General features: G+C 41.6%; 2 protein-coding genes across 4 annotated transcripts in view; both read left to right on the top strand.

Annotated features, from left to right (window-relative positions):
• The first annotated feature begins 205 nt into the window (after nucleotides 1-205).
• The window catches only part of CPNE1 (copine 1), a 48,632-nt gene continuing 35,901 nt past the window's right edge, over nucleotides 206-12,936 (top strand). The window contains exons 1-2 of one of the 3 annotated variants that reach the window (XM_014886204.2): nucleotides 267-324; nucleotides 3,003-3,086. The gene's annotated coding sequence lies outside the window, so the exon portion shown is untranslated. Of the gene's footprint in view, nucleotides 325-3,002; nucleotides 3,087-7,566; nucleotides 7,710-12,936 lie in introns of those variants that run through there. The other 2 variants (XM_088174761.1, XM_014886206.2) reach the window with 2 other exon arrangements.
• Nucleotides 7,589-12,116, top strand: RBM12 (RNA binding motif protein 12). The gene has a single exon (XM_088174760.1). It carries the CDS (start codon nucleotides 7,589-7,591, stop codon nucleotides 10,226-10,228), a length of 2,640 nt encoding a protein of 879 aa, XP_088030886.1. The 3' UTR covers nucleotides 10,229-12,116.

The following is a 12,936-nucleotide window of genomic DNA, read 5'->3' as shown; positions in this document are numbered from 1 at the left end:
GGAAACAGCCGCTCTCAGGGTTCTTTTTTTCGTTAGGAGTTCAATGCTCGCCCCGAGTCCCCGTTTCCTCATGAGCCTCCCTCGGCGACTCGGCCAGCGCGGGGTAGGTCCGGCCCGGGGGCTGGCCCCGCCCATCCCGGCGCGCGCCGTCCGCCCCTCGCGGCCCCGCCCTCCTCGTGCCGCCCCTCCCGGACCCCGCCCTCCCGGCGGCGCCGCATCGCGGCGGCCATTTTGTGCGGCTGCGGTCGGTGCGCGGGGCTCGGGGCGCCGCGGGCCCGGGCGGAGCGGCTCCGTTCTAACCCTTTTTCCCGTACAGATCCCTCGGTAAGAGCGCGGCGGCGCCCGGGCAGGCCGGGCCGCCTGCCCAACCCCGCGCTGCTGGCCCGCGGCGCGGCGGGGAGACGCGGGGAGGGAGGCCAGGCGGGCGCGTCCCCGCGCACAAAGGGCCGGGCCGGGCGGCGCCTCCCGCCTGCAGCCCCGGAGCGCCGAGCGAGGCCGCTCCCGCCTCGCTGCGGCCCGGCGCTCTCGGGCCCGCGGCTCGGGCCGGCCCCGGCCGTTCCCCCGCCCTTGTCTCCCGCCCTCGCCCGCCGGCCCGCAGAGCTGCGCGGGCAGGTGAGTCTGTGCAGGCCGAGCGCGCACGCCGCGGGCCCGTCCGGGGGCCGAGTGACCTTGCGGCGGCGCCGGGGCCCGAGCCGGGGCACGGGCCGCATGGCGGGGCCTGTGCCGGGGCCCGAGGCGGGGACTTGCCGGGTCTGGAGCGGCGCCCGGCGGGCTGGGTGCGGCAGGGAGCCTCGCGGTCCCGTTGTCGGTGCGGGGCCCCGGCGGGTCTGGGTCCCGGGGGTGCTCGGCAGGGAGGCTGCGCCTTGCCCGGCCCCGTGGGACGAAGTGAGGCAAATGCTCCACACTTTACGGGGAGGAAGGCCCCGGTGTGTACGGCGCTGCCACCGCTTGTTGGGGGTACCCTATAAACACCTGCGAAATTGCTGTTCCGTAAAGTGACGCTCTCTTCTGCTAGTAAAAATCAACTCCGTTAAAACAAGAACAAAAACGAAATAGAAACAACCAATCAAACAAAATGCCACCTCCTCCCTCAAAATCTATAATCTAAGAAAGCAACTTAAAGCTACCCTTCCCAGAAAAAAACGAATTAGTGTTCAAATGGGTCCCGAAAATACACAGTGTGAGTTTTCTTTCGAAAAAACCTCATGGCTCTGGTTTTACTCGTTCTTAAACTTACCTGTTATTCTTAGTGGTTTGCTTCCCCACCTTAGTCTATTGGGGTTAGGCAGGCAAATCGGCTGATTGTTTCCTTGGTGGATTCCTCTGGTTTAATCGTTTGTTGTGTTCAGCGGATGCTGAGCCTTTCTGTACAGCTGACAGGGTGTTGTGGAGTTTCTCCGGAGAACTCCCAGAGGTGTGGGAACACCTGTGCTCTAGCCGGTGCTTGTGTAGTTAATGTGCTCTTGCGTATTCCATTGATTGGAAAGGTTATTTTTGCCTACAGAAGGCATTGATGGTTTTCTTTAAAGTTGAGATATTTGAGACTCGAAATGAAAAGTAGATGGTATTTGATGGAGAAGTTAAACATAGCAGAATGGAGTTTTGCTGAATTCTATTCTGAATGCTGCCTGGTTTTGTTCGTGTTGCCTTAGTACGTTGCCAATCTTCAGCTTGTTTTCAGTGTTGTGAAGAGGAACGAATGCAACGCTGTGGTTGCTATACTGGAAATCCATCTAATAATTTGCGTTTTTCTTCTAAATGGGAAATTCCTTGTGCATGAAAGATTTATCTGCTGCTTGAAGCAGGTGTGGTTTTGCATGAAACGGTTTTTCAGGTGATTACATTTCTTTCTTTGTAAACTGCTACTTGATACTGCTATACATGAAAGTATATAGTTGAGTCCTTCTAATACAGGATTGCATGTTTCTCTTAAAGATCTAATAAAGAAAATTCTTATTTTTCTAAATGCATTAGCCGTTTTAATGTAAGTCTGTATAGTGTAGTTGTATCTTTCTCACTTATAAATCTGCTATTAATGTCCTGGAAGATGTGCAAATAGCTATGTTTGTTTTAATTCCCTCTGTTAGGGAGTTTGTGAAGGGTTTATTAGTACTTTTTGCTCTAAGTTCACTTTGGTAATGATGCTTGTAACTGAAACCAGCTTGTTGGGGTTGTGTGAGGTGTAGGAGGCATTTATCTGTTCTTAGTGAGATTCATTCCTCAGTGGCTTTCCAAAGAATTTTAGTGTGAGGTGGTCTGCCAAGTCATGAAAGAGCAAAGGTCTTCCATGCCATCTTTAAATACAAAATACATGTGTTGCTACTTAAAGTGCTTGGCTTTTTTGTCGAGTTGTAAACCTGGGAAGGTAATTTTTATACAGGGATGAAAAAAATGGGCATTTGATGAGGATTTGGGTAATGAAATAGGTCACGAACGAAAGTAGAGTGTCTTACGGTAGTTCTTGCTGTGTGTTCTGTGGAGTTGACTGCCTAGACATGGCTGTGAAATGTCACTTAGTTTCACCAGCTGGTGTGACTCTTGATGGATTCTTCAGCTGCAGCTCTAGGGTGGTTTTCTTAGGCATGGCTTGCTCTGTTACTTTGTTCGAGTAAGTAGATGCACAGTTGGAGGAAGGAATATCATTATTGATGGAGCAAGGGTTTGGTAAAATTCAGGGCTTTCAAGTATTTAACTCTTGTTCTTTGCCTTTGAAAGAGAGATTTTGCTCACCTTTGAAAGACTCTTTAAATGCTTTCTGGCTCTTTCTATATTCTTTGTGGAAGGCATATTTTTGTCTTGAAACCATACAAAAGCTCTACAATGCAATTTCCACTAAGTCATATGGAGATAATGTATAGAAAATGCACCCTTATTATTCTTGTAAGTTGCAGTGCCTTGTGGTGGTTGCAGGTTTGAAATTCTATGTATACAGTTCTTTGTGGGCTGTTACTGCTGTTGTGTTGCCTGCATTGATTTTTGCCTCCATTTATTCTTTATTGCAGTCTAAAAGTTGGTTTTAATTGGTTGCCCACAGGATTGGCTTGGCTTCTGCTACTTGTTAAGAAAAAAAACATCTGTCTTTGCAGGTAAGAGCTTTTGAATTGAAGACTTCTTTATATGCATATTGAATATATCCTTGGAAACACATGAAGCTTTTAGAATCTGTGAATTTGTGCCCAAAGACTTGAGTCAAATAATCTGTAGCTTTTCTGCTCACCACTGGTGATGGTGGTTTTGGCAATGCTCTTCTTATAAACAGAATTTTCTGCCAAACTAATGTTTTGTTGTTTCATCAGCATGTGGTGGTCTGGAACATGCTCCCATTTATTTTGCACTGTTGGAAAATGCAGTTTCTTTGCTGCAAGCCGCAGGTCTGTGTGTTTGTAACTGTTGGGAGTGTAGAAGTGTACATCAGTTGGTTCTAATTAGGTTTTGCAGCACTTAAAGGGATCAGATAGTTTCAAATTGGCTCAAAGATGACTATTAACAGGTCGATTTTAGCCTTAAAAAAGTAAAAGACAAAATTGTAGTTTGCAGTTTTAACTTTTGCAAGACAGTCTCACACTTAAAATTCCTCCTACAGTACCAGTGTTTCTGCATTTCTTAGTCTTCACCCAAGAATTGCCAAATACGCGTGTGTGCATGTGTATCATGTGGGTATTGTACTTTAATACACCCCAGGGACAAGGATGAATCTTCTGAACTTCTCTATTGTAAAATCCATACATCTTAAAAGGCTAGCCTGGTGTGCTTATGAATTTATATGTGTGACCCAAATTATTCTTATTTTACTAACTAGCACATTAATGAGATAAATAGTATAGTCATCTTTTACACCTTTTTTTTTTCCAGTGTAACATCAACATTTTAAAAGCTATTACTGTGAAGACATGTTAAAAATTCATCAAGTGAGTTGAATCAGGTTGATTGTCGTCAGCCTGTAAATCTCCAGCTTTGATTGCGACTTGCTAGTGGGAATTGGATTGTCCATAGTACACCCCTAGGATATTGTCTTTTCACAAATATATGAAACACACAAATGACAAGAAAACCCACTTTTGCCTTGAAGTATCTTTTTATACCAGGAGAAAAGCAGGCAGCCTGAGAACATGTCTGACAGCCCAACAAAAAGCCTTCAGTGCCTCCTGAACCAGTGTGCGGCCTGTTTTGTGTCTGAAGTTAATGTTGCCTCTGCATGTGCTGGTCTTAGAAAGTGAACAGTGAAATATTTGAGCAAGCTTTGCATTTTCATTGCTTGGAAAATTTGAGCAAGTGGATTATAGTCTCCTAAGTGCATTTTGCAAAAAATGTGGTTTGTAAGTATCTAGAAGTTTAAAATTTGGCCCTTTTGGTGCTTGATTTTTCCAAAAATCACAGAACTGACACTACTATTTTGTCTAAGCATCAAAATTCTGAAAAAATTGAAGCAGCTGTTTTATGTGTTCCTTTGTAAAAAATATTTGTTTAGTCAAGTTCTTAAAATTCTTTTAATTCAGACCACGTTACTGTCAGCTCTTGCTTAGTATTAAGCAAGCATTTGCTGAATACTCTATGTGGAATTAACTACATGGAAGTCGTTGCAAATAGTTTTTCTAGTGACTATATGCCTAAGCAGCTCTTTGGATTTTTTTTTTGTCCATAGTGATTTAATGGATCTGAATAGAGTACTTAGTAACAAGACTTCAAGTACACCCTTAGCATTTATTACGAAGTTTTGAATTTAATGCAAAACTGAAAGATTTGCATTATCCCAGAAGTAATGTAAGTGCTCAAATACTTGAACTCTTCTGTGGCTTTATCTGTTGATTTGTCTTCTGGGCTGGATTCATGAAATAATTTATAAATGCAGTTATCTAGCAGGTGTCAGTTCTGTTAAAGAATGTAAGGTGTTCTAAACCAGCAGACCCTTAGTACACACACCTTCCCAAGTTGCCTTTATTTAACCAATGACTGTATCAGGTTGTCATCTCTTTTGCATTAAGAAAATAACTAAAAGTAGTCTCCTATTTAACACAAGAAACTTCAAATGTCCTTAACTTCTGATAAATAAAAATTCCTGAAACGATTTCTATGTGTAATAGGTAGTGGAAGAAATCTAAACCTGCTGGCAGTATTTGAGTAGTATTCCAGTTTTGAAAGCACAGATGCAAAGCTAGGGATACTTTTGTACTGCCTGCTTGCCTCAGGATCATCTAATTCAAAAGCAGTTCTGTAGCACAACATAAACCTTGTGTTTACAATGCTCTCTAATATAACTTCTTTAAAGGAGATAGACTTTCTATTTTAACTTTAATTTCAGAGATTGTCATCAATATTAGGGAAATTTAAAATAAAACAACAGAATCATTATGAAACACTGCTTTTTAAAACAGTGCAAAAAGTCTTAGATACGTTTTTAGATGTTTTAGATAGTATAGGTAGTCCTTACTTTAACTTGTGGTTTTTTTCCTTATGGGCAAGTTATTTTGTTGTTGGAAAATGATTGGGCAATTAATTGTATTTTCAGATTAAATGTAATTCCACTGTAAGAGCTAAAGGCAAGGATGTTGCTTGTTACCTCACCATGGAGATGTGAAAGTTGCTTTCAAAAAAAATTGTCCCCGAAGCTTCGTATACAGCATAAACCTTTCTGTTGCTGTCTTTCCTTGGTGGAGTAGGGGTTTTCTTAGTGATGTTTTTTCTTTTTAAAAAATCTTACGTTAAAAACTGCAATTCTAGTCTCTCTCTCTCAGGGTGGTGCAGTAAGGAATCCAATATTCATGCATAGCGACTAGAACAGCAGAGCTGATTTGGTGCAAATGGGCTTGTTTGCTGTTTCCTTCAGGGAGAAAGGTCCTCCACACTTTTCTGGTGTCTGGTATTAGTTGTGGGGCAATGCCCTGTAATACCACAGGATGCTGCTTAAGTTCAATAGTGTGTTGAAGGGTTTAGCTCTGGTGTGTTGGTCAACAGAAGCAAAATACTTAAGGACTCATTTTAGTAATCCTAGGTTCCATCATGCAAACAAAAGAGCTGTTGCTTTTTTACCCCATAGAGGAACTGTTACTTTTGTTTTCATTAAGTACTGAATTCAGCTGTATCTGGTTAAATTGTGGCTTTACATAGTCATTCAAGACTTGTCTTCTCTAATGTGTTTGGATGACCTGGACAAACAAATGGAGCCAACTGAGAGATTTAACTGTATGCTGGGATATAGCTGAATTGCTGGGAGATGGTTATTGATTATAGTTGGTCAGAGCTTTGGTAATGATCAGGATTCTTTGATGCATAGCTTTGTGGCGTTGCATTGGGGCATCTGATTGGACTTGATCTTTTAGGTCTTTTCCAGCCTAAACAGTTCTATCATTCTGTGATCTGGTTCATCCTTGATTTCAAATGCTGAGTTAATACTATTGGTATGTGACTTATGGGAGCCTTGGAGATCTTCCATACAGATATTGAACTGGCTTGTACTTAGGCAATGAAGACGTTTCAGAGATGAAGTGGCTCAGGTGAAGCATGGTGCTATTGTGGATGGTTTAGGATGAGAGACTGGCTTCTGAACTGTTGAATTGTGCTAATATTATTAAATATGATGCTTTCAGCCTTTGCTGGAGGTTTGCATAAGTGACAAGTATCTAGTTTCCTCTTTATCTTCAACTACTGATAGGACCCTCAGACTTCTGAGGTCTCAAGGTAACTGTTCAGATCTAGCTGTTCAGAATTAACTTAAGTATTTACTAATGCCAGCTGTGGAGATAAAATTAATTTACCTATGTCTGAGATGTAAGGGGTCATGCTAGACAGAATATCTGCAACTATTAAAAAATACCTTGTTTTTGTAAATTGTAAAGGTCATATATCTAGCTAGATATGTATGGATGTTAATTTAGGTGAGGTCTCTATTGGCACAGAATGTCTGGCGCTAGTTTATAATAGCAAGCTTCAGGTCACCTGGACCTCTTGCCTTTGCTAGGAGAAAAACATGAAGTCAGTATAATATAGATGGTCCCTGTCAGGATGTCTTGTGAGTCTCACAGTTGCTAGTTGTCAGAATGGGGTTTTGTTCTTAACCAACCCACTGTTACGTTTCTAGTTGTCTTCACCTGGCAGGAGGTAAAATCCGTCCCCAGATTAAAGGGACCTGTTTGTTTCCCAGAGCTGTGCAGAATTTTTCAGTCACGTCAGTTGTCAGGTACAGTGGATACCATATCAGTGTATAGTAAATTAATTTTGTTTTGTGTGGCTAAAATACTTTTGCATACATTCCACTAAATATTGAACTACTGATGTAATAGTTCTGATTTTTGATGTTCCTTTGTGTTTCTAAACTGACACTTGTGGGTCTTAGTATCACAGCTATTTTGGAATTTCTAGTGCAAAAATGTATGGTGATAGTAAATGTTTAATACTTCATTCTGTATGAAGTAAACAAACATGAATAAGGAACTTGGAGTATAAACACGCTTAATCTGTGCAAGATGTTATTAGGTGTATATAAACAAATATAGTAGATGGTGTCTGTAGGTAATTGCATGGTGTCACAAACAGTAGTCTGACATAGCCGTTGCCTTTTCTCATCTGCAGGTGTGTGTTGTTTCAGCGCAGCATGGCTGTGGTCATCCGCTTGCAAGGTCTCCCGATTGTGGCGGGGACCATGGACATTCGCCACTTCTTCTCTGGATTGACCATTCCTGATGGGGGCGTGCATATTGTAGGGGGTGAACTGGGTGAGGCTTTCATCGTTTTTGCCACTGATGAAGATGCAAGGCTTGGTATGATGCGCACAGGTGGTACAATTAAAGGGTCAAAAGTAACATTGTTGCTGAGCAGTAAAACTGAAATGCAGAACATGATAGAGCTCAGTCGTAGGCGTTTTGAAACTGCCAATCTAGATATGCCACCAGCAAATGCTAGCAGGTCAGGACCACCACCTAGTTCTGGAATGAGTGGAAGGGTTAACTTACCTACTACTGTACCTAACTTTAATAGTCCTTCTCCTAGTGTAGTAACTGCTTCTACTACGGTGCATGAAAGCAATAAAAACATATCCACATTTTCTACTGCCAGTATCGGGACTGCACCTCCAAATCTTGGGAGTACCTTTGGTAGTCCAACATTTAGCTCAACTATACCTAGCACAGCATCCCCAATGAACACAGTACCTCCTCCACCAATCCCTCCTATCCCAGCTATGCCATCTTTGCCACCAATGCCTTCTATTCCCCCTATACCTGTTCCACCTCCTGTACCCACACTGCCTCCTGTTCCTCCAGTTCCTCCAATACCCCCTGTGCCCCCTGTACCTCCAATGACGCCTCTGCCGCCCATATCAGGAATGCCTCCTATGAATCCTCCACCTGTAGCACCCTTACCCACTGGAATGAATGGGTCTGGAGCAGCAGTGAATATGAACAGCGGCTTGAATCCATTGTTTATTGGTCCCATGAATCCTGTAAATCCTATCCAGATGAATTCCCAAGGTAGTGTCAAGCCAATTCCAATCAATCCTGATGATTTGTATGTCAGCGTTCATGGAATGCCCTTTACTGCAACAGAATCTGATGTGAAAGACTTTTTCCTTGGGCTCCGTGTTGATGCAATCCATATGCTGAAGGATCATGTAGGTCGAAATAATGGAAATGGACTAGTTAAGTTTTTTTCTCCTCAAGATACATTTGAAGCACTGAAGCGAAACAGAATGCTGATGATTCAGCGGTATGTTGAAGTTAGTCCTGCAACAGAGAGACAGTGGGTAGCTGCTGGAGGCCACATAACTTTCAAGCAAACCATGGGTCCCTCTGGACAGGCACATGCTCCTCCCCAGGCTCATCCTAGGTCCAAATCTCCCACTGGACAGAAAAGGTCACGGTCGAGATCTCCCCATGAGCATGGTTTCTGTGTTTATTTGAAAGGTCTTCCCTTTGAATCGGAGAACAAACATGTGATAGATTTTTTTAAAAAGCTAGATATAGTTGAGGACAGCATTTATATAGCTTATGGACCTAATGGGAAGGCAATTGGAGAGGGGTTTGTTGAGTTTAGGAATGAAGCTGATTATAAAGCAGCTTTGTGTCATCATAAGCAGTACATAGGGAATCGCTTCATTCAGGTACATCCAATTACTAAAAAGGCAATGTTAGAAAAAATAGATATGATTCGTAAAAGATTGCAGAACTTCAGCTACGACCAGAGAGAAATCTTGATGAATGCTGAGGGAGAATCTGGCTTGCCAAAACTGTGCGCACATATATCTAATATTCCATACAATATAACAAAAATTGAAATACTTCAGTTTCTAGAGGGACTGGCAGTAGAAGAAAACTCTGTACAAATTCTTGTTGATAATAATGGGCAAGGTTTAGGACAAGCACTGGTTCAGTTTAAAGCTGAAGAGGATGCTCGTAAGGCAGAGCGCTTGCACCGTAAAAAACTGAATGGAAGAGATGTTAATTTGCGTTTGATAACTGTAGAAGAAATGAGAGATATTGAGAGAAACCCACCATCTCAAGGGAAGAAAATCCTGAAAATACCGATCCAGGGAAATGCGGCTGTGCCAGGAGCACAGGGCCCTGGTGGGGATGAGCATGCCTTCTTGGGGGGAAATGCTAAAGAAGCAAATAATGGTCCTCCGTTCAATTTCCCTGGTAACTTCAGCGGGTCTGGCACATTTGGTCCCCCTTTACCACCACCTGGAATAGGTGGCTTTCCTGATTCTAGACCAGGAATACCCACAGTTGCAGCTAGTGGTTTACCTGGTGCGAGTATTGAGGTACCAGGTTTTGCAGGTGGTCCTGCTAATTTGAGTGGACCAGCAGGTTTTGCAGGGGGTCCTCAGACGTTTGGTAATGGTCCCGGCAATTTAAGTGGGCCCCCTGCCTTTGGTGCTGGTCCTCCAGCAATTGCTAGCGGTCTTGGACATTTAAGTGGACCTCCAGGGTTTGGACCTGGACCAGGAAACATACATATTGGTGGACCCCCAGGTTTTGGAACAGGGTCTGGGAAGCCAGGGCCAACTGTCATTAAAGTGCAGAATATGCCCTTTACTGTTTCGGTGGATGAAATTTTGGATTTCTTTTACGGTTACCAAGTGATCCCTGGTTCAGTGTGCTTGAAATACAATGAAAAAGGCATGCCCACTGGAGAAGCAATGGTTGCATTTGAGTCTCGTGATGAAGCTATGGCAGCTGTTGTTGATTTAAATGACAGGCCTATAGGTTCCAGAAAAGTAAAACTTGTATTAGGGTAGCTGTTCATCAAGTAGTTGTAGAATAGATATTCATAGTGCTGTGACAAATGCATCTGGATTGGTTTTTATAGTATTTCCAGGATAGAACCTGTGGATTGTTTAAATTGTAAAACAGATCGGTTTTGATATGACAGAGCACTGGGTTAGCCATTACATAAGAAACATTGCAAGGAGAGAGGTGCGGTGGATTTTCCTCATACAAATATGCGGAGAAGCTGGACAGTTTCTTATTTGTCATAAAAGTTTGGTAAACTCTTCTGGACACAGTGCTTATTGAGAAACTGAGATTGGTTTGACATAGTTTTGGATAAGGGAAATAGATGAAGTCAGTGAAGCTCTTCAGTGGTGTTCTTGTAAGCCATTGTAAAATAGATAGCTATTTTTAGATTTGGTTGAAAGCTGGCTGAATTTGCTTTGTTCACAGGTCAAAGCTTTGTTTAAAGTCCTGATTTTATTCTGCAACTGAATGAATTCTCAGTGTACACAGATCAATTGTTTTGTGTATGTATCTTTATTTTTTCCAAAACTCTCACTGTATGAACAGTTGAATTATGCCCTTTGCTGATGTGTCTACCGAACTAATTCCTATGAGTATGAGCAGAATCGTTCTGTAAAATTCAAGCTGTTCTTTGTGGTATAACCTTTAGTTATTTATATATTGCAATTATAACTGTGCAGAATAAGACTTTTGCCACAAGTATAGCTAATCTCAAACATAAATCATATGAGTTTTATAGTACATTTAAAATGTTTTCAGTTGAAAATAATCATTATTGTTTAAGTAGCTTGATTTGTTAGGATTATACAAATCAGTTGGGAAAGCATCTTTGATACTAGTTGGACATTGGTGTTTCTCACATGTCTCTCGAACTCCTCACATAGAGTCTCTGCTAAGAGAACCAAAGTGGTGATTATTAGTAGAATATTGGAGTCTGGATAAAGTTTTAAATTAGGTTATAATGAAAGAAATTTGTATCTTCAGCAACTCTATTGTGAATTACTGCTATGGGTGAATTCAGAGATAAAATTTATTTTTCTCCAAAACTTGAAAATACTGAGTTTACTATATATTTTTGCAATAAAGTTGTTGTGTTGTATTCAAAGTCTGTAAAGAGTTGCCATTTTCTTTGTTGTGCAGTGAAACCTTCCATGGAAAAACAGAAATGGAAAGGAAGTAATTATGCAAGTGAAAAGTAGATTTTTTTGGTTCATCCTTGCTTGGCTTATGATAAATTTTAACTCTTGGGCATTGCCTGAAAAAAATCCTGCTGTTCCCTGCAAATCATTGTACTTAAACATAGTAAACTTCAAACTGGTTTTGGGTTTTTTTGACAAAGAAGAACAGTGCCTTTTGGTGTTGCATACCATGGAACACTGAAGTGTATGGGCAGGCAAAATTGAGAGGTGCAAGTGGCAACAGTTTTATTCATGTGGTGTGTAGGAGAGATTTGCAAACCTGTGCAGCGCTGCGTCCTGAGAGGATTTCACAGTACAGGAATCCATGGAAGGATTGTATAAAGGTGTACTTCAATAAAGAGGTGGTTGCATTACACAGATGCTTCTGTAATTCATTAGCATAATTTTGTTTTGACAGATTACTAGGTGGTCCCAACTTTGGAAAAGTCATGTGATTTGTATATACTGTTTAAAATTAAGCCTCCTGTTAATAAAACTGTCTGTCTCTGAAGCTTCATGTTATGCATTTCAACAGTCTTTGGGAGTAATGTTTCAACAGCAGATCTCTGTTTCTTTCTTTTTTTTTCCGACAGTCTGAAAGTACTCTTCCTGATGTCAGAAAGATGTGTGATTAGGAGTCAAGTCAGTTTATTTTAAAATTTTGCTCTTTGTTTTTTAAGCAACTTTTATTAAAGTTTCATACTATATTGGAGTTTTTTGGGTGCTTGTTTCTTCATGTTTCACATTAGAATAAAATTACTGAAAAGGAAAACTTGGCTTCATTGTTCACAGAATTGATTTAAGATATTAGTGTGTGTTGACTCACCAAAACTGGTGAGAACTGCTTTTTCGAGTTCAAATGCATCACAACAATGCTTGCTTTGTTGTGAAATGTAATTAAACTACAGGTGTCTGGAATTAGATACACAGTTCTGTGTTACTGTCTTTTGATTTCACATCGTGATCCTCTTGGTAATGTATCCAAGGCTTCTAGTGTTTGGGTTAGACACAGCATATGCTGTGAAACACGCTTGTGTACCTGTTCCTTTGGACTTGCTAAAAGTGCAGGTTTGTTTTGGAAAGCTTTTTTTTCTCATTCTTGATTTTTCTGTATGGTCTAAAGGTGTTTCAATGCTTATCTGAAAGAAAAGCACAAACCAGAAAGCCATGGGTGTTGGGAATGTTGACTTGGATGGAATATTTAAATGGAGGATTTGGGGTGGGGCAGGGTCTCTTCATTTTGCCAAGCAGTTGGTTCTCCTTATCTTCTAGCATAAATTAGTTAGTAAATATCCCCTCTTCTTTAAGAGTAGGCTCTTGGAAAAAATAGGAAGTCATGGCATGCTTAGGTTTTCTGTTTGTATGAAAAACAGTACATCAACTCAAATAGTTGATCCTTATACACAGACAAAAGTTCGTTATCAAGGGTCAGTGCAAACTTTACTGTAACAACATGGTTTCATGTTAGAAGTAGCCTTAAGTTGCATGTTATGCTAAATCACGAGCAATACTCTTAGACTACATGTCTAGAG

Source organism: Sturnus vulgaris, chromosome 17 (genome assembly GCF_052056855.1).
Source record: "Sturnus vulgaris isolate bStuVul1 chromosome 17, bStuVul1.hap1, whole genome shotgun sequence".
Lineage (NCBI taxonomy): Eukaryota > Metazoa > Chordata > Aves > Passeriformes > Sturnidae > Sturnus > Sturnus vulgaris.
The sequence above is the reverse complement of the archived record's forward strand: the minus strand, read 5'-3'. Positions and strand labels throughout refer to the sequence as shown.